Source organism: Delphinus delphis, chromosome 7, assembly GCF_949987515.2.
Source record: "Delphinus delphis chromosome 7, mDelDel1.2, whole genome shotgun sequence".
NCBI lineage: Eukaryota > Metazoa > Chordata > Mammalia > Artiodactyla > Delphinidae > Delphinus > Delphinus delphis.
This window is the reverse complement of record NC_082689.1, coordinates 106,414,897-106,433,733: the sequence shown is the minus strand read 5'-3', so window position 1 is coordinate 106,433,733 and position 18,837 is coordinate 106,414,897. Positions and strand designations below refer to the sequence as shown.

The 18,837-nt window shown below is 40.6% G+C and overlaps 1 protein-coding gene across 3 annotated transcripts in view; it reads right to left on the bottom strand.

Annotated features, from left to right (window-relative positions):
* CNTNAP5 (contactin associated protein family member 5) overlaps nt 1–18,837 on the bottom strand; it is an 866,498-nt gene that overhangs the window by 612,910 nt on the left and 234,751 nt on the right. For 2 of the 3 annotated variants that reach the window (XM_060016951.1, XM_060016952.1), the window contains exon 3: nt 13,531–13,724. In XM_060016951.1, the coding sequence (XP_059872934.1) occupies nt 13,531–13,724 (194 nt within the window). Of the gene's footprint in view, nt 1–13,530; nt 13,863–18,837 lie in introns of those variants that run through there. The other variant, XM_060016953.1, reaches the window with a different exon arrangement.

The window sequence follows — 18,837 nt, the reverse complement described above, 5'->3', positions numbered from 1 at the left end:
CAAAATGATGAACACACAATGACTTACTTGCTTTGGTCTGTAGCCAAAGAAGATATGGTGATACTAGTAGTTTACAATCTCTAGCGAGCTTCATTCTCCAGGTTTACCTTGTATAACTGATTGGGGAAATCTTGTATCTAAATTTATTAATTTGTGTGTCTTCAATACTTATACATCTTCCTTTAAGATTGTGCTTATAGCATTTCTCCTAAAACCAAGCAGGACCTTGTGGGGCCTTCCTGGGGACAGACCCCCATGTCCCCCCTCTTGTTTGTAGGAAAGCCTTAGCCACCTAGGCCTTGCCTGAGTTCCAAAGAGCAAATTTAATCAGAGAAGTGAGAATATGCAGAAACAAAGGAAAGCAGTCAAGCCAGACAAAATAATAATAGTTTAGCCATAAAACAAAGTCAAGGGCCTTTAGCTCCTCCTCAAGGGCCATAGCATCCTGAGCCATATCCTTGAGTTATTTTGCAGATACTAAAACTCCCATCAGGTGGAAAAAGATAACTGCATGCTAACTACCAGTGTGCAGACCCCAGACAGTTGGGAACCAGAAGGTTGACGATTGAGAACCCTGGAACATCACCTTATTTCCTCACCATCAACCAGCTGGAGACCTATGCATGAGCTGATCACATATTTCTCACACTGTCCTTAAAAACACTTCCCTGAAAGTCATTGGGGACTTCAGGTCTTCTGAGCATGAGCTGCTTGTCTTCCTTGCTTGGTGCCTGCAGTAAACACTGTACTTTCCTCCATCACAACCCAGCGTCAGTAGATGGGCTTTGCTGTGCATTGGGCAAGGGGACCCAAGTTCAGTTAGGTAACACTCCTGCTTTGAACACTCCTCCTTCCCCACCATTTCCTCTTTCTGCCTTCCTACCTTTATGGAATTTTTATTAGGCAGACCACATTTTGTAGTTTCCAGGAAGCCAAAGGAACTTAAACATGGTCCCTGATTTTTCCATTCATCAAAGCAGCTTCCACCCATATACCGCCAAGCACACCTTGACAGCTTCGTGTATCTGAACTGCCACTGGTGCTACTTTTACACATAGGCTGTGTTGCAGCATGTCCTTAATGGTTCTGTGCATTCATGGGAGGGATTGACCACATCTTCAAGCCCCATGTTATGCCCAATACACAGCACGGTGTTTGGTGTCTCATGAGAGCTGAAAAGATATATGTTGATGGTAATGGGATTCTCACTTTTAAATTGTTTTCTGAAATTGGTAGGCTTAAAATACAATGTCAGACAGTGATCAATACTCCGGATGTTTTAGGCCAAATTGGCAGAATAAATGTGTATAAATCATGAAGATCAGAGAGCCTCTCCCAGAGCGTTTAGAAGGCACTCAAGGGTGAAATTGAGAAACTGATGACCTAAATGTATAATCCACTGTTTCAACTGACCTTTATGTCAGAAAGGTGTTAAGTAGCATATGCAAGCCCTTTCATAATAGACAGACTCCAGAAAGCTACAGAAAATCAGAGACCATCATATCATCCAGGCCAAAGGATTCTATCAAACAAGACTAGATGGTTGACATATTTGGGAAGTGGCAACAAGATTTTAGAAGAGAAAACTGTAAACTGGATATTAATAAAATGCAGTATATTCAGATAATGTACTCCAGGGTCATGGGAAGAGGAAAAGGATCCTGATTAACTTGTCCAAGATCAATCAGGAACAATGTGGTTGAGGTGATTTAAAAATAGGGCTTGGGACTTTGGGAGGGATCATGCCAAGGAGTACCTCCCAGAACTTCTGCTGCCAGTATCCTTGTCCTCACGGTGAGACTTGAGCCACCCTCCGCCTCTGCAGGAGACCCTTCAACACTGGCAGGAAGAAAGTATATCCAAATTTTTATAGCTCATGGGAGGCTCTCCAGCCAGTACCCTAGATTGAGACAAAGAGAATTAAAGCCCGAGGAGTGAGACAAGTCTGCTTAGCAACAATGACAGATACATCAGAAATACATCTACACGTGGAACAACTCCTACAGAACACCTACTGAATGCTGGCAGAAGACCTCAGACCTCCCAAAAGACAAGAAACCCCCCACGTACCTGGGTAGGGCAAAAGAAAAAAGAAAAAACAGAGACAAAAGAATAGGGTTGGGATGTGCACCAGTGGAAGGGAGCCGTGAAGGAGGAAAGGTTTCCACACAATTAGGAAGCCCCTTTGTGGGTGGAGATCCGGGTGGCGGAGGTGGGGAGCTTCAGGGCCGCGGAGGAGAGCACAGCAACAGGGGTGCGGAGGGCAAAGCGCAGAAATTCCCACACAGAGGATCGGTGCCGACCGGCACTCACCAGCCAGAGAGGCTTGTCTGCTCACCCGCTGGGGTGGGCGGGGCTGGGAGCTGAGGCTCGGGCTTCGAGTCTGAGCACAGGGAGAGGACTGCGGTTGGCGAAATGAACACAGCCTGAAGGGGTTAGTGCGCCACAGCTAGCCGGGAGGGAGTCCGGGGGAAAGTCTAGACCTGCTGAAGAGGCAAGAGACTTTTTCTACCTTCTATGATTCCTGGTGCATGAGGAGAGGGGATTAAGAGCACTGCTTAAAGGAACTCCAGAGATGGGTGCGAGCCGCGGCTAACAGCGCGGACCCCAGAGACGGGCATGAGACCCAAAGGCTGCTGCTGCTGCCACCAAGAAGCCTGTGTGCGGGCACAGGTCACTCTCAACACCGCCCCTCCAGGGAGCCTGTGCAGTCCGCCACTGCCGGGGTCCCGTGATCCAGGGACAACATCCCCAGGAGAATGCATGGCGTGCCTAAGGCTGGTGCAATGTCACACTGGCCTCTGCCGCCGCAGGCTTGCCCCGCACTCCGTACCCCTCCCTCGCCCTGGCCTGAGCGAGCCAGAGTCCCCGAATCAGCGGCTCCTTTAACCCCTTCCTGTCTGAGCGAAGAACAGATGCCCTCCAGCAACCTACACACAGAGGTGGGGCTAAATCCAAAGCTGAACCCCGGGAGCTGTGCGAACAAAGAGAAAGGGAAAGCTCTCCCAGCAGCCTCAGGAGCAGCGGATTAAATCTCCACAATCAACTTGATGTACCCTGCATCTGTGGAATACCTGAATAGACAACAAATCATCCCAAATTGAGGAGGTGGACTTTGAGAGCAAGATTTATGATTTTTTCCCTTTTTCTTCTTTCTGTGAGTGTGTATGTGTATGCTTCTGTGTGAGATGTTGTGTGTATAGCTTTGCTTCCACCATTTGTCCTACGGTTTTATCCATTTTTTGTTTGTTTGTTTTTACTTTTTTAAAAAAATTTTTTCTTAATAAATATTTTTTTATTTTAATAACTTTATTTTATTTTACCTTACTTTATTTTATTCTCTTTCCTTCTTTCTTTCTTTCTACTTTTGCTCCCTTTTATTCTGAGCCATGTGGATGAAAGGCTCTTGGTGCTCCAGCCAGGAGTCAGCGCTGTGCCTCTGAGGTGGGAGAGCCAACTTCAGGACACTGGTCAACAAGAGACCTCCCAGCTCCACATAATATCAAATGGCGAAAATCTCCCAGAGATCTCCATCTCAACACTAGCACCCAGCATCACTCAACGATCAGCAAGTTACAGTGCTGAACACCCTATGCCAAACAAATAGCAAAACAGGAACACAACCCCACCCATTAGCAGGGAGGCTGCCTAAAATCATAATAAGGCCACAGACACACCAAAAGACACCACCAGACGTGGTCCTGCCCACCAGAGAGACAAGATCCAGCCTCATCCACCAGAACACAGGCACTAGTCCCTTCCACCAGGAAGCCTACACAACCCACTGAACCAACTTTAGCCACTGGAGACATACACCAAAAACAAGGGGAACTACGAACCTGCTGCCTGCAAAAAGGAGACACCAAACAAAGTAAGGTAAGCAAAATGAGAAGACAGAAAAACACAGCAGTTGACAGAGCAAGATAAAAACGCACCAGACCTAACAAATGAAGAGAAAATAGGCAGTCTACCTTAAAAAGAATTCAGAATAATGATAGTAAAGATGATCCAAAATCTTGGAAATAGAATAGAGAAAATGCAAAAAACATTTAACAAGGACCTAGAAGAACTGAAGATGGAACAAACAATGATGAACAACACAATAAATGAAATGAAAAATACTCTAGAAGGGATCAATAGCAGAATAACTGAGGCAGAAGAATGGATAAGTGACCTGGAAGATAAGATATGGGAAATAACTACTGCAGAGCAGAATAAAGAAAAGAGAATGAAAAGAACTGAGGACAGTCTCAGAGACCTCTGGGACAACATTAAACATACCAATATTTGAATTATAGGGATTCCAGAAGAAGAAGAGAAAAAAAGGGACTGAGAAAATATTTGAAGGGATTATAGTTGAAAACTTCCCTAATATGGGAAAGGAAATAGTTATACAAGTCCAGGAAGTACAGAGAGTCCCATACAGGATATCTCCAAGGAGAAACATGCCAAGACACATATTAATCAAACTGTCAAAAATTAAATACAAAGAAAACATATTAAAAGCAGCAAGGGAAAAACAAAATATAACACACTAGGGAATCCCCATAAGGTTAACAGCTGATCTTTCAGCAGAAACTCTGAAAGCCAGAAGGGACTGGAAGGACATATTTAAAGTGATGAAGGAGAAAACCCTACAACCAAGTTATCCTACCCAGCAAGGATCTCATTCAGATTTGATGGAGAAATTAAAACCTTTACAGACAAGCAAAAGCTAAGAGAGATCAGCACCACCAAACCAGCTTTACAACAAGTGCTAAAGGATCTTCTCTAGGCAAGAAAAACAAGAGAAGGAAAAGACCTACAATAACAAACCCAAAACAATTAAGAAAATGGGAATAGGAACATACATATTGATAATTACCTTAAACGTAAATGGATTAAATGCTCCCACCAAAAGAAAAAGACTGGCTGAATGGACACAAAAACAAGACCCATATATATGCTATCTGCAAGAGACTCTCTTCAGACCTAGAGACACATACAGACTGAAAGTAAGGGGATGGAAAAAGATATTCCATGCAAATGGAAACCAAGAGAAAGCTGGAGGAGCAATTCTCATATCAGACAAAATAGACTTCAAAATAAAGACTATTACAAGAGACAAAGAAAGACACTACATAATGATCAAGGGATCGATCCAACAAAAAGATATAAAAATTGTAAATATTTATGGACCCAACATAGGAGCACCTCAATACATAAGGCAAATACTAACAGCCAAAAAAGGGGAAATCGACAGTAACACATTCATAGTAGGGGACTTTAACACCCCACTTTCACCAAGGGACGGATCATCCAAAATGAATATAAATAAGGAAATACATGCTTTAAATGATATATTAAACAAGATGGACTTAACTGATATTTATAGGACATTCCATCCAAAAACAACAGAATACACATTTTTCTCAAGTGCTCACGGAACATTCTCCAGGATAGATCATATGTTGGGTCACAAATCAAGCCTTGGTAAATTTAAGAATATTGAAATTGTATCAAGTATCTTTTCTGACCACAATGCTATGAGACTAGAAATCAATTACAGGAAAAGATCTGTAAGAAATACAAACACATGGAGTCTAAACAGTACACTACTTAATAACGAAGTGATCACTGAAGAAATCAAAGAGGAAATAAAAAAATACCTAGAAACAAATGACAATGGAGACATGATGACCCAAAACATATGTGATGCAGCAAAAGCAGTTCTAAGAGGGAAATTCATAGCAATAGAATCCTACCTTAAAAAAAAGGAAACACCTCGAATAAACAACCTAACCTTGAACTTAAAGCAATTAGAGAAAGAAGAACAAAAAAATCCCAAAGTTAGCAGAAAGAAAGAAATCATAAAGATCAGATCAGAAATAAATGAAAAAGAAATGAAGGAAACAATAGCAAACATCAATAAAAGTAAAACATGGTTCTTTGAGAAGATAAACAAAATTGATAAACCCTTAGCCAGACTCATCAAGAAAATAAGGGAGAAGACTCAAATCAATAGAATTAGAAATGAAAAAGGAGAAGTAACAATTGACACTGCAGAAATACAAACGATCATGAGAGATTACTACAAGCAACTCTATGCCAATAAAATGGACAATCTGGAAGAAATGGACAAATTCTCAGACATTCACAAGCTGCCAAGACTGAATCAGGAAGAAATAGAAAATATGAACAGACCAATCACAAGCACTGAAAGTGAAACTGTGATTAAAAATCTTCCAACAAACAAAAGCCCAGGACCAGATGGCTTCACAGGTGAATCCTATCAAACATTTAGAGAAGAGCTAACACCTGTCCTTCTCAAACTCTTCCAAAATATAGCAGAGGGAGGAACACTCCCAAACTAATTCTACGAGGCCACCATCACCCTGATACCAAAACCAGACAAGGATGTCACAAAGAAAGAAAACTACAGGCCAATATCACTGATGAACATAGATGCAAAAATCCTCAACAAAATACTAGCAAACAGAATCCAACAGCTGATTAAAAGGATCATACACTATGATCCAGTGAGGTTTATCCCAGGAATGCAAGGATTCTTCAATATATGCAAATCAATCAATGTGACACACCATATTAACAAATTGAAGGAGGAAAACCATATGGTCATCTCAATAGATTCAGAGAAAGCTTTAGACAAAATTTAACACCCATTAATGATTAAAACTGTGAAGATAGTCCGCATAGAGGGAACTTTCCTCAACATAATAAAGGCCATATATTTCAAACCCACAGCCAATATCGTCCTCAATGGTGAAAAATTGAAAGCATTTCCACTGAGATCAGGAACAAGACAAGGTTGTCCACTCTCACCACTCTTATTCAATATAGTTTTGGAAGTTTTAGCCACAGCAATCAGAGAAGAAAAGGAAATAAAAGGAATCCAAATCAGAAAAGAAGAAGTAAAGCTGTCACTGTTTGCAGAAGACATGATACTATACATAGAGAATCCTAAAGATGCTACCAGAAAACTACTAGAGCTAATCAATGAATTTAGTAAAGTTGCAGGATACAAAATTAATGCACAGAAATCTATGGCATTCCTATATGCTAATGATGAAAAATCTGAAAGTGAAATCAAGAAAACACTCCCATTTACCATTGCAACAAAAAGAATAAAATATCTAGGAAAAAACCTACATAATGAGACAAAACACCTGTATGCAGAAAATTATAAGACACTGATGAAAGAAATTAAAGATGATACAAATAGATGGAGAGATATACCATGTTCTTGGATTGGAAGAATCAACATTGTGCAAATGACTCTACTACCCAAAGCAATCTATAGATTCAATGCAATCCCTATCAGATGACCAATGGCATTTTTCACAGAACTAGAACAAAAAATTTCACAATTTGTATGGAAACACAAAAGACTCTGAATAGCCAAAGCAATCTTGAGAACGAAAAACAGAGCTGGAGGCATCAGGCTCCCTGACTTCAGACTATACTACAAAGCTACAGTAATCAAGACAGTATGGTACTGGCACAAAAACAGAAATATAGATCAATGGAACAGGATAGAAAGCCCAGAGATAAACCCACGCACATATGGTCACCTTATATTTGATAAAGGAGGGAAAAATATACAGTGGAGAAAAGACAGCCTCTTCAATAATTGGTGATGGGAAAACTGAACAGGTACATGTGAAAGTATGAGATTAGATCACTCCCTAACACCATACACAAAAATAAGCTCAAAATGGATTAAAGACCTAAATGTAAGGCCAGAAACTATCAAACTCTTAGAGGAAAACATAGGCAGAGCACTCTATGACATAAATCACAGCAAGATCCTTTTTGACCCACCTCCTAGAGAAATGGAAATAAAAGCAAAAATAAACAAATGGGATCTAATGAAACTTGAAAGCTTTTGCACAGCAAAGGAAACCATAAACAAGACCAAAAGACAACCCTCAGAATGGGAGAAAATATTTGCAAATGAAGCAACTGACAAAGGATTAATCTCCAAAATTTACAAGCAGCTCATGCAGCTCAATAACAAAAAAACAAACAACCCAATCCAAAAATGGGCAGAAGACCTAAATAGACATTTCTCCAAAGAAGATATACAGACTGCCAACAAACACATGAAAGAATGCTCAACATCATTAATCATTAGAGAAATGCAAATCAAAACTACAATGAGATATCATCTCACTCCAGTCAGAATGTCCATCATCAAACAATCTAGAAACAATAAATGCTGGAGATGGTGTGGAGAAAAGGAAACACTCTTGCACTGCTGGTGGGAATGTGAATTGGTACAGCCACTATGGAGAACAGTATAGAGGTTCCTTAAAAAACTACAAATAGAACTACCATATGACTCAGCAATCCCACTACTGGGCATACTCCCTGAGAATACCAAAATTCAAAAAGAGTCATGTACCAAAATGTTCATTGCAGCTCTATTTACAATAGCCCAGAGATGGAAACAACCTAAGTTTCCATCATCGGATGAATGGATAAAGAAGGTGTGGCACATATATATAGTGGACTATTACTCAGCCATAAAAAGAAACAAAATTGAGCTATTTGTAATGAGGTGGATGGACCTAGAGTCTGTCATACAGAGTGAAGTAAGTCAGAAAGAGAAAGGCAAATACCATATGCTAATACATATATATGGAATCTAAGAAAAAAAATGTCATGAAGAACCTAGGGGTAAGACGGGAATAAAGACACAGACCTACTAGAGAATGGACTTGAGGATATGGCGTGGGGGAAGGGTAAGCTGTGACAAAGTGAGAGAGTGGCATGGACATATATACACTACCAAACGTAAAATAGGTAGTGGGAAGCAGCCGCATAGCACAGGGAGATCAGCTTGGTGCTTTCTGACCTCCTGGATGGGTGGGATAGGGAGGGTGGGAGGGAGGGAGACGCAAGAGGGAAGAGATATGGGAACATATGTATATGTATAACTGATTCACTTTGTTATAAAACAGAAACTATCACACCATTGTAAAGCAATTATAATCCAATAAAGATGTAAAAAAAAAAAAATAGGGCTCCTGACAACCAACAAGGTCCTAATGTATAGCACAGGGAAATATATCCAATATCCTGTGATAAACCATAATTGAAAAGAACATAAAGTGAATACATACACATGTATAACTTAATCACTTTGTTGTACAGCAGAAATTAACACACATCGTAAATCAACTATACTTCAATAAAACAAATTAAAAAATAAAAATGGGTCTCATATTAAAACACACACATTGGGGTCTGTCTTTGAAATTTCAGAGTGATAAGTAGCAGAGTATAAAGGCAAGTAGCAATGCCCATAGAGGAGAATGTATGTTTGGAACATGTACATGTTGTATGCAGGAAACATAGGTGGATTCATGAAGGGTTTGAACACTGACATACAAGAGACACAGTACTGAAAAGGTAATCTGTGGATATAATAGGGATGGTAAGTGTTTCTCCTGGAATATCTTTCAAAATGGCTGGTAACAGGACTCTGGTCTCTGTGGATTTAAAGAGTTAGAGGTTCCTATGTACCAAATCAATTGATCCACCTTACTGAACGTTGGCTGAAGTTGCTGCTCAGAGTTCGAATCTTAATATTTTTGTTATTTTGGCATGTCTACAAGCCAACCAGAAAGAGATTTTGGATGTGCTAAGATTCTAAATGTCTTGCTATGTTTGTCTTGCTAGTAGTAGTAGTCCCACTACTATAATCTTCACACCTGATTATTTAGTGAAGTGAGGACTCTGGCTTATTTATAAATCATAATGCATTGCTATATGGCTGTTTGGTGGCCTCATTTGTGAACATTGCATTCAGAGCCATTTCAGAAACTGCAAATTGGATTTTTAGGGCACAAATATCTGCTACTGTATATTGGACAGGTATATTTCCAGGATTCTTTTTCTGAAGTAAAGTTTGCAAAATAAAATAAATCTCTTGAGTATTAACAAATTGATATCCTATCCAAGGAGTATGCTATAGTTGTATTGCTTGGTAAATCAACTTTTAAAGACATTACAAACTCCATATCATCTGAAAATTGAAGATCTTCAAAAGACCTTGTGAAAGTCTCATTCAAGCGATTTTTCTATTTCTGTGATACACAGTCCTTCATTAAGTCAATACTTGGTATTGATGTTTTGGGGTACTGACTTTTTTCTGAAAAGTTGAACCATTTAGAGAGCTTTATAAAACCCTCTTGTTTGGCTATTGCTTTTATCTTGTTTATCAGGATTAACTTTGGTGAAACTATAGTCTGATTTATCATTTTATATTTAAAAGAAAAAGAAAAACTCTCAAGGTAACCTTTTCATTCAATAACATAATCTGGTGGAAATACCAATGCAAATTAGGCACAAGTCAGATTTTATACATGTTCTTGAAATGTTTGGTAAAATGCTCTGAGTCTCTGTTGGATGGGTATTCTGTAAGGCCTATACAGTTTCAGAGAGTTTGAGCACTATTTATAACATATAGAGAAATAGTTAGATAGTATTAGTGCTTTCTCACTTTTAAATTTTAGCAGCACGTGAAATACACAATAGGGTTTAACATTCTTCTTCTGGAGTGGGCCTGGCAAAGTCTAAGGTGAGAAAGATAAATCAGTTCTGTGAAAATTAGAAAACAAATTCAAGTGTAGTAAAGAAGAAATAGAAGGCACAGTTTCTGCAATCAAGTATAGTTAGGAATCAGTCTTGGTTTCTATTCTGGCCTCACCAGTGTCTGGTTGTGTGAGCTTGGGTTGGTCTCTGAACCCTGAATCTCCAGAATTTATAGCACCTTTTTAAGTACACGGAATGGCATTTGCATACAAATGCTATGTGCAGTGGGTCTTCGGTAGTCGTTAGTTCCCTCGATAGTGATACGAGGGGACACGCATTGTTTTTCAAAATTTGAGCCTTGTTAGTATGCACGACTTACCACCATGTCCCTGCCCCATGTCACTGGAGGGGCGAAGACCCCTCCCCAAGTCTTTCCTCCTCCTGGGGTTTGCATCTGACAGGTTGGTCCTGAAGCTGCCTCCCCTCCCAAGGTCCCTGCAGGCATTGGAAGTGTCTCTGGGGAGGCCTTAACTGGAACTCACCACCTTCCTGTGCACAACGGTTCCCTGTCTTTTCCCCTCTGCCCGCCCAGCATCTTTTGCCTCCTCCCAAAGGCCAAGGCTATTCTGAGGTGAGGAAAGGGACAGGCACGAGAAAACTGTCCTCCCCTCCAATTCTGTAAGCACTAATAACTCTGCAGTTCTTGTAATAGCCATCCAAAACGTAATTCAGGCTACGTGTCCAGTAATGATAGGCGTGGAGCCTACCAGGACTTATAAAACAGGCCCCTGCCTTCAACGGGCTTGGAGTTTTGTGGAAGCACAGGCAAACCAACAGGGGCAAGAAAGTGAAAAAGGTCTTATGTCCGCTGTTCACTAGCCCAGAGAAATTGTCCATTCTTAAAATACATCCTGATCCACAGGACAGGGCAAAAGCAGGTCATTTGATTCTGAAGAAAATGAAACTCTGGGTTTTATAAAAGTTTAGACAAAAGAACTCGAAACTTCAATCTGAAGAACAACCAGTTCTGATTGAAAATGCCAAAGCAAATAAATAACACCGCATCTATTTGTCCCTCTCAAGTCAGCATAAAATCTTAAAATTGTGCCTCAAAATGGAAGGTGTGCTTATTTATCTTTTCAAACTAAACACAAACTAAAAAAAAAAAAAAAAAAACCCTGTAGGGCTTCCCTGGTGGCGCAGTGGTTGAGAGTCCGCCTGCCGATGCAGGGGATGTGGGTATATGCCCCGGTCTGGGAGGATCCCACATGCCGCGGAGCGGCTGGGCCCGTGAGCCATGGCCACTGAGCCTGTGCGTCTGGAGCCTGTGCTCCGCAACGGGAGAGGCCACAACAGTGAGAGGCCCACACACCGAGGAAAAAAAAAAAAAAAAAAAACCTGTAAAATTTATGGGGGCTTCAAAATTGAGGAAAAAAGAGAATAGTCCCCAAAAGACTATTTGTAAAATGAAGAAAACCCATGCTCTCCATAAATATTACCACCTAATATTACAAGCCACTCCAAATAAAGATGACTATTATAATATTCTCCGGTTTCAATCTGCCATAACTAATCTTAATCCTCAGTTTACTATTACTTTCAATTATGAATAGTGATGGGTAAGCAATTAACAAATAACAATGAATATAAAATAGAATTTGTTTTCCCAGCAGAGTGAGACAAATACAGAAAACTGTATGTGTAAACAGCAGCAATTTGAAAGTGTAATTGTGATTGATTTAAGAGGGAAAACAATTAAGGACATTATGAGAAGGAAAGCTAATGTTAGCAACTGCTAAATCTTCACCTCCTATGCACATTTAGAAAAAAGTAAATATCTGGTGAGGTTTTTTCCCAAAGCAAAAGTGACCTGAACCAACACATTATTTTATTTGATGTGTAAGTCTATGAGGTCTCGCCTGGGTGCCTTTTGCACCTGCCTCGACCTCCAATTCCTCACCTCGTAATTTGGGGACAGCCTTTCACTCACCTTTTGGGGTCAAGAGCTTGGGTCCAGTGTTGTGGAAGGCACAGGGTTTTCTTTTCCATAACCTGGACCAAACTGTCTTTTACTTCCAAGCTGCAGATTGTTTATAAAGGCAGAATCATTCTAAATTCTATATTTGTTTTGTATTTTTAACACTTTTAATTGTTTTTAAAACTTGGATAGGCAGGTGAACACAATGACTTTAAAGTCAGACCAGGCTGTGGATTACCAGACCAAGGTGCATCAACTGGGCAACTTTGGTCGAGGTACAGAACTGAGCTAATTGTATTATGACAAGGTATGTAAAGTGACTGGTACATAATAAGTAAATATTTACATATATACACTACTAAATATTTACTTATTATGTACCAGGCACTTTACATACCTTGTTATGATGTAATTAGCTCAGTTATGTATGTACTAAATGTAAAATAGATAGTTAGTGGGAAGCAGCCACATAGCACAGGAAGATCAGCTTGGTGCTTTGTGACCACCTAGAAGGGTGGGATAGGGAGGGTGGGAGGGAGACGCAAGAGAGAAGAGATATGGGGATATACGTATATGCGTAGCTGATTCACTTTGTTATAAAGCAGAAACTAACAAGCCACTGTAAAGCAATTATACCCCAATAAAGATGTTAAAAAAATACGTAAATATTTAATAAACACATACTCAGTCAACCAATACATTCTTGTCAATGATCTGACTTCCATGTTGTAGTTCTCTTTTTATCCCTGAAAGAACTAAGGCCCAGTCAGTGAAATCCCCAAGTTACCAGAAAAGGAGGAAAACACTAAACTCTTTGCAACAGACATCCTCATTTCCCTAGGAACTGGCGTCATGCTGCAGATAGGACCTAGATATCATCTAATTATTTCTGAATGGGTACACAACAGTTATCAAGCTACCGGCAATCTAGATAGAGGAAAATGACAGAAACGTTCACTGGCTATCATGAGGGCATCTCAGTTTTATTCAGCTGATGAGAAAATTTGTCCTACCCAGATGCTGTCTTCTTGCTTGTACTGTTTCCAGTTGCGTCCTGTGTCACTGAACATCAGGCTGTAGCTCGTCACCCAGTCAGAGCTTCCGTATCTTCCCTGCGTGGCCACTGCTGTAATCTCCACTCTGTTGCCCAGGTCCATCTGGAGCCACTGCTGAGCATTGGAATCTGCTGGGGACCAACCGCCAGTTCCTGGAAGAGGATCAGAGAGAGAGTTGCAGCAACATCTCACAGAGCCACGACTGTCACCGCTCACAGAGGAAGAAAAAAAACAAAACAAAACAGTGTTCAGCTAAGGTGTCTGTAACCAAAATATGTCTGCCTCTCTTCATAAACCCCTGGTATTTCTTTTTTAAAATTTTATTGGAGTAGAGTTGATTTACAATGTCATGTTGGTTTCAGGTGTATGGCAAAGTGATTCAGTTATACATATGCGTATATCCACTTTTTTTCAGATTCTTTTCTCAGATGGGTTATCACAGAATGTTGAGTAGAGTTCCCTGTGGTATACAGTAGGGCCTTGTTGGTTATCTATCTTATATATAGTAGTGTTTGTATGTTAATCCCAACCTCCTGATTTATCCCTCCTCCCCCCATGTTTCCCCTTTGGTAACCATGAGTTTGTTTTCTATGTCTGTGAGTCTATTTCTGCTTGGTAAATAAGTTCATTTGTATCGTATTTTAGATTCCACATGTAAGTGATATCTTAGGATATTTGTCTTTGTCTGACTTACTTCACTTAGTATGATCATCTCTAGGTCCATCTATGTTGCCACAAAGGGCATTATTTCATTCTTTTTATGGCTGAGTAATATTCCACTGTATATATAGGCCACATTTTCTTTATCCATTCATCTGTCGGTGGACATTTAGGTTGTTTCCATGTCTTGCCTGTTGTGAATAGTGCTGCAATGAACATTCTAGACCCAATTTTCCTTCTCCTCCTCCATCAAATTCCCTTTCATGGTTTAATATTCATCTCAAATTCTGTTTCCTCTATCATTCATCCTCTCTTTTCTCAGTTATTACAGTTTTCATCTTCTGGATTCCTAATGGGATGTCACCTATTTTTTAAGTTTTTTACAACTTTAACCTTTAACATGCCTTATACCCTCTTCCTGACTGGTCTTTCCTTCCTTCCTTCTTTGCTTTCTTCTTCCATTCCTCCCTTTCTTTTCTCTGATCTTTAGCTCTTTCTAAATACGTGCTGTGAACCTGCTGTGGACCAGACATTTTGCTGTGGATGCAAAGATGCACGATCGCTGACTATGCCTTTGAGAGGTTAGTGTTCACTCATTCAACAGATGCTCACTGAGCACCAGGAGGTTGCTCGATACTGAAGAGAGAGACACACACACACAGAAATGTGTAATGTGATGTGAAAGAGAGCCTTCAGAGAGGTGAACACAAGGTTCAATATGAGAACAGATGACAGAATGCCTAGGTAGGTGATCAGAAAGCCCTAGAGACAGTGACAGTGGAGCTGAAAGCTGTTTCCCCAGCAAACAAAGTGAGACAGAGAAAAAGTTGGAGAGACCAACCGAGGCCAAGGAAACAGCACATGCAACATCTCAGAGAGACATAAGAGGGCCCCATCCCTGGGTCTCCTTGTGATTCTATATGTTTGACACACAGCAACATTCTGATATGTGACCAAAGCCTTTGAGCCCCAGAATTTTATTATTTGACACATTGGAACTTTGCAGAAGATCAATATGAACTCTTGCTTCTTTGGAAGACTTGTGGCCTAAGTTTTCTGTTTTCATTTCCCATAGGTATAAAGAGGTCCGTATTTATTCCTCCTGACTCAAGGGTCCAAAAGACATCTGAATCCTGAGTGGGACCTATTGTAGAATGTGTATGCCATGGGTGCACCCCAATATTCATAGCAGCACTATTTACAATAGCTTCCAAGATATGGAAGCAACCTAAGGGTCCAAGGAGAGATGAATGGATAAACAAGATGTGGTATATATACACAATGGAATATTTGTCAGCCATAGAAAATAATGAAATAATGCCATTTGCAGTAACATGGATGGACCTAGAGATTATCATACTAAGTGAAATAAGTCAGACAGAGAAAGACAAATGCCATATGATATCACTTATATGTGGAATCTAAAAAAAAATGCTACAAATCCACATATATACAAAGCAAAAATAGACCCACAGACATAGAAAGCAAACTTATGGTTACCAAAGGGGAAAGGTGGGGGAGGGATAAAACAGGAGTTTGGGAGTAACATATACACGCTAGTATACATAAAACTGATAACCAACAAGGACCTACTGTATGGCACAGGGAACTACACTCAACATTTTGTGATAACCTATAAGGGAAAAGAATCTGAAAAAAAATAGATATGTATTATGTATAACTGAGATATATATTATGAATAACTTCTGTGCTGTACACCTGAAGCTAACACAATGTTGTAAATCAACTATACTTCAATTAAAAAAAGAAAGAAAGTAGCCCTTTTGTTAAGAACCTTGCTCAGGGCATCAGGTTGGGTGATTCATTGGATTTTTAATTTAGAGACGTTAACCAATAAGTCCCTTTTGATTTCAACTTGTGCCACTGAAAATCATTTTAGTGATGTCCCAGTTTACATTCTTGCCATCTCGGGAGGACTCAACTGGACCCCTCCTTGGTACTGAGAACTTTCTGAGTCCCCACTGGCTGCCCACTGCAGAGATAGCTTGTCATCATCTGGGAATGGGCAAAGGGAGCAGAGAACATGAGATGGGCCCTACTCTGGCCATAAGGCACATTCATCGATTTCATCCCAATAAATAGCTAGTACTGTAGCCGAGTAGGACACTATGAGGCCTTCCCAGAATAGACCACCACAAATGTCCTCTGCCTGCCTTTTGTCTGTAGAAAAACTTTAGTCAAAGAATAAATTTAATCAGAGAAATCAGAAAACGCATAAAGGAAAATAGTCAAGCAAGACAAATAATAACACTTTAGCCATTAAACAAAGTCAAGGACTTTAGTTCCTCCTCAAGGACTGTAGATACTATTCTGAGCCATGTCCTTTGAGCTGTTTTGCAGATACTGAAGCCCCCAACAAGTGGGAGAAGTTAACTGAATGCTGCCCATAAGCACATAGACCCCAGACCTGTTGGAACCAGAAGGTTGATGATGTTGACTCCCAATGACCTCACCACCAGCCAATCAGAAGAATGTCCACGAGCTGATCACACTCCCCACAACCCCCCTCCCTCAACCTGTCTTTAAAAACATTTCCCTGGGGCTTCCCTGGTGGCGCAGTGGTTGAGAGTCCGCCTGCCGGTGCAGGGGACACGGGTTCGTGCCCTGGTCCGGGAGGATCCCACATGACGTGGAGCGGCTGGGCCCGTGAGCCATGGCCACTGAGCCTGCGCGTCCGGAGCCTGTGCTCCGCAACGTGAGAGGCCACAGCAGTGAGAGGCCCGCGTTCCGCAAAAAAAATTAAAAAATAAAAACATTTCCCTGAAAACTTTCGGGGGTTCGGGTCTTTTAAGCGCTAGCTGCCCTGGACTCCTTCCTTGGTGCCCTGTGATAAAGCTATCTCTTTCTACTTCACCCAAATGTCTGTCTCCGAGATTCAGTCCGGCACTGGTATACAGAGGCTGAATTTTGGCAACAGTACTTTTGTTTGACAACATTTTGTTTTCACTTCCCTGACAAGATTCAAATGCAAGGAAAGAAAGAGAAGTATGCTCATCCCCTACCATGGAATGTCCTTTATTAAGTGTTTTGCAAGACATGCATACCCAGTACTGCTTGTATTCACTAATGTCTGTTCTCTCTTCCTTCTGTAGTAATAGGACTGCAGAGAGTGCATGGCGTAACTACACTTTTCAGCTCTCAGCACCTTTCGAGTTGTGGCCCTATGGACAAATTCTCTCCAAGAAAAATGTGAGTGGGAAGATGTGCCACCTGCTGGCCATCGGGTCTCTTCCGCACTTGCTTTCTCCTTTCACCACTGATGGATGCAGCCGACAAGGACCTAGAAGACGGCAGGACCTCAGCATGGAAAGATGCCAGATTCCAGCATCATCACGTGTAAACTACAATATGAATGAGAACTAAAGACTTATTTTGTTTAAGCTATTGTGTAGTGAAATCTATTTGATACTGCAGTTTAACCTACCTTAATACATACAAAGTACCCGGTAGAGTAAATAGAATAATGTCCATATTATAGTTGGGGAAACTGAGGTCCAGAAAGTGTAGAACACCTGGAACTCAGGATGCAAGCACAGCTATTTGAGACTCTTATGTAACAGAAAAAAAGGTTTCTAAAAACCAGAAAATCAAGAAGGGGGAAAAGGACTGGGAGGAGATATTTGAGCAGAGATTCTGAGCTGCTAGGCCCACAAGTAATTTTTTTTTTTTTTTTGCGGTATGCGGGCTTCTCACTGTTGTGGCCTCTCCCGTTGCGGAGCACAGGCTCTGGATGCGCAGGCTCAGCGGCCATGGCTCACGGGCCCAGCCGCTCCGCGGCATGTGGGATCTTCACAGACCAGGGCACGAACCCGTGTCCCCTGCATCAGCAGGCGGACTCTCAACCACTACGCCACCAGGGAAGCCCCACAAGTACTTTTTTAATCAATGAACCCTGTCTTCACCAATATGTCACGATTCCCAATCTATTCTACCCTCTCCCAACTTCTCAAAACTGGCAGGGAGGTCCAAGAAGGAGGAGATATTACATTTCCAAGAAATCTAAAATTGTTCTGAACCTACTTTTGATTTCCACTTAATTTCTCCTGCCCATTTCATGAGACCTCTTGCTTCTTAAGTGAAAAAAAGCAAGGCTGTGTAAACTATATGACTTCAACAATATTAAAACATGATAGAAAAGAAATGTGTATGGTGATTTCTTCTGAGTGATGAAAGTATGAGTGATTTTATTCTTTTATGCTCTTTGCATGTAACATCTTCTATTATCAGCATGTCTTTCTTTTATAAACTGAGACCCATTTTTACATGGCTTATTGCATAAAGAATATATGTAGCGATTTGACATTTGGTGGTATAATATAAAACTCTTTGTGTGACCATCACAGTTTTTGAAATGAAAATCCTCAAACCTTAACTATTTCTCTTTACCCTCCTATTGTCCACAACTAGACTCCTTAGTCATGCTTTAGAGTTTTTCTTTCATTTATTCTAATTATTCTTATCATATTTACATATGATAAGAACTTATGTTAATGATGGAAGAAAGGAAATAAAATAACAAGGAACTTTTCCAACCTCCTTGCAAAGAATAAAATCACAGGAGACTGACCCAAACCAAACCAAACC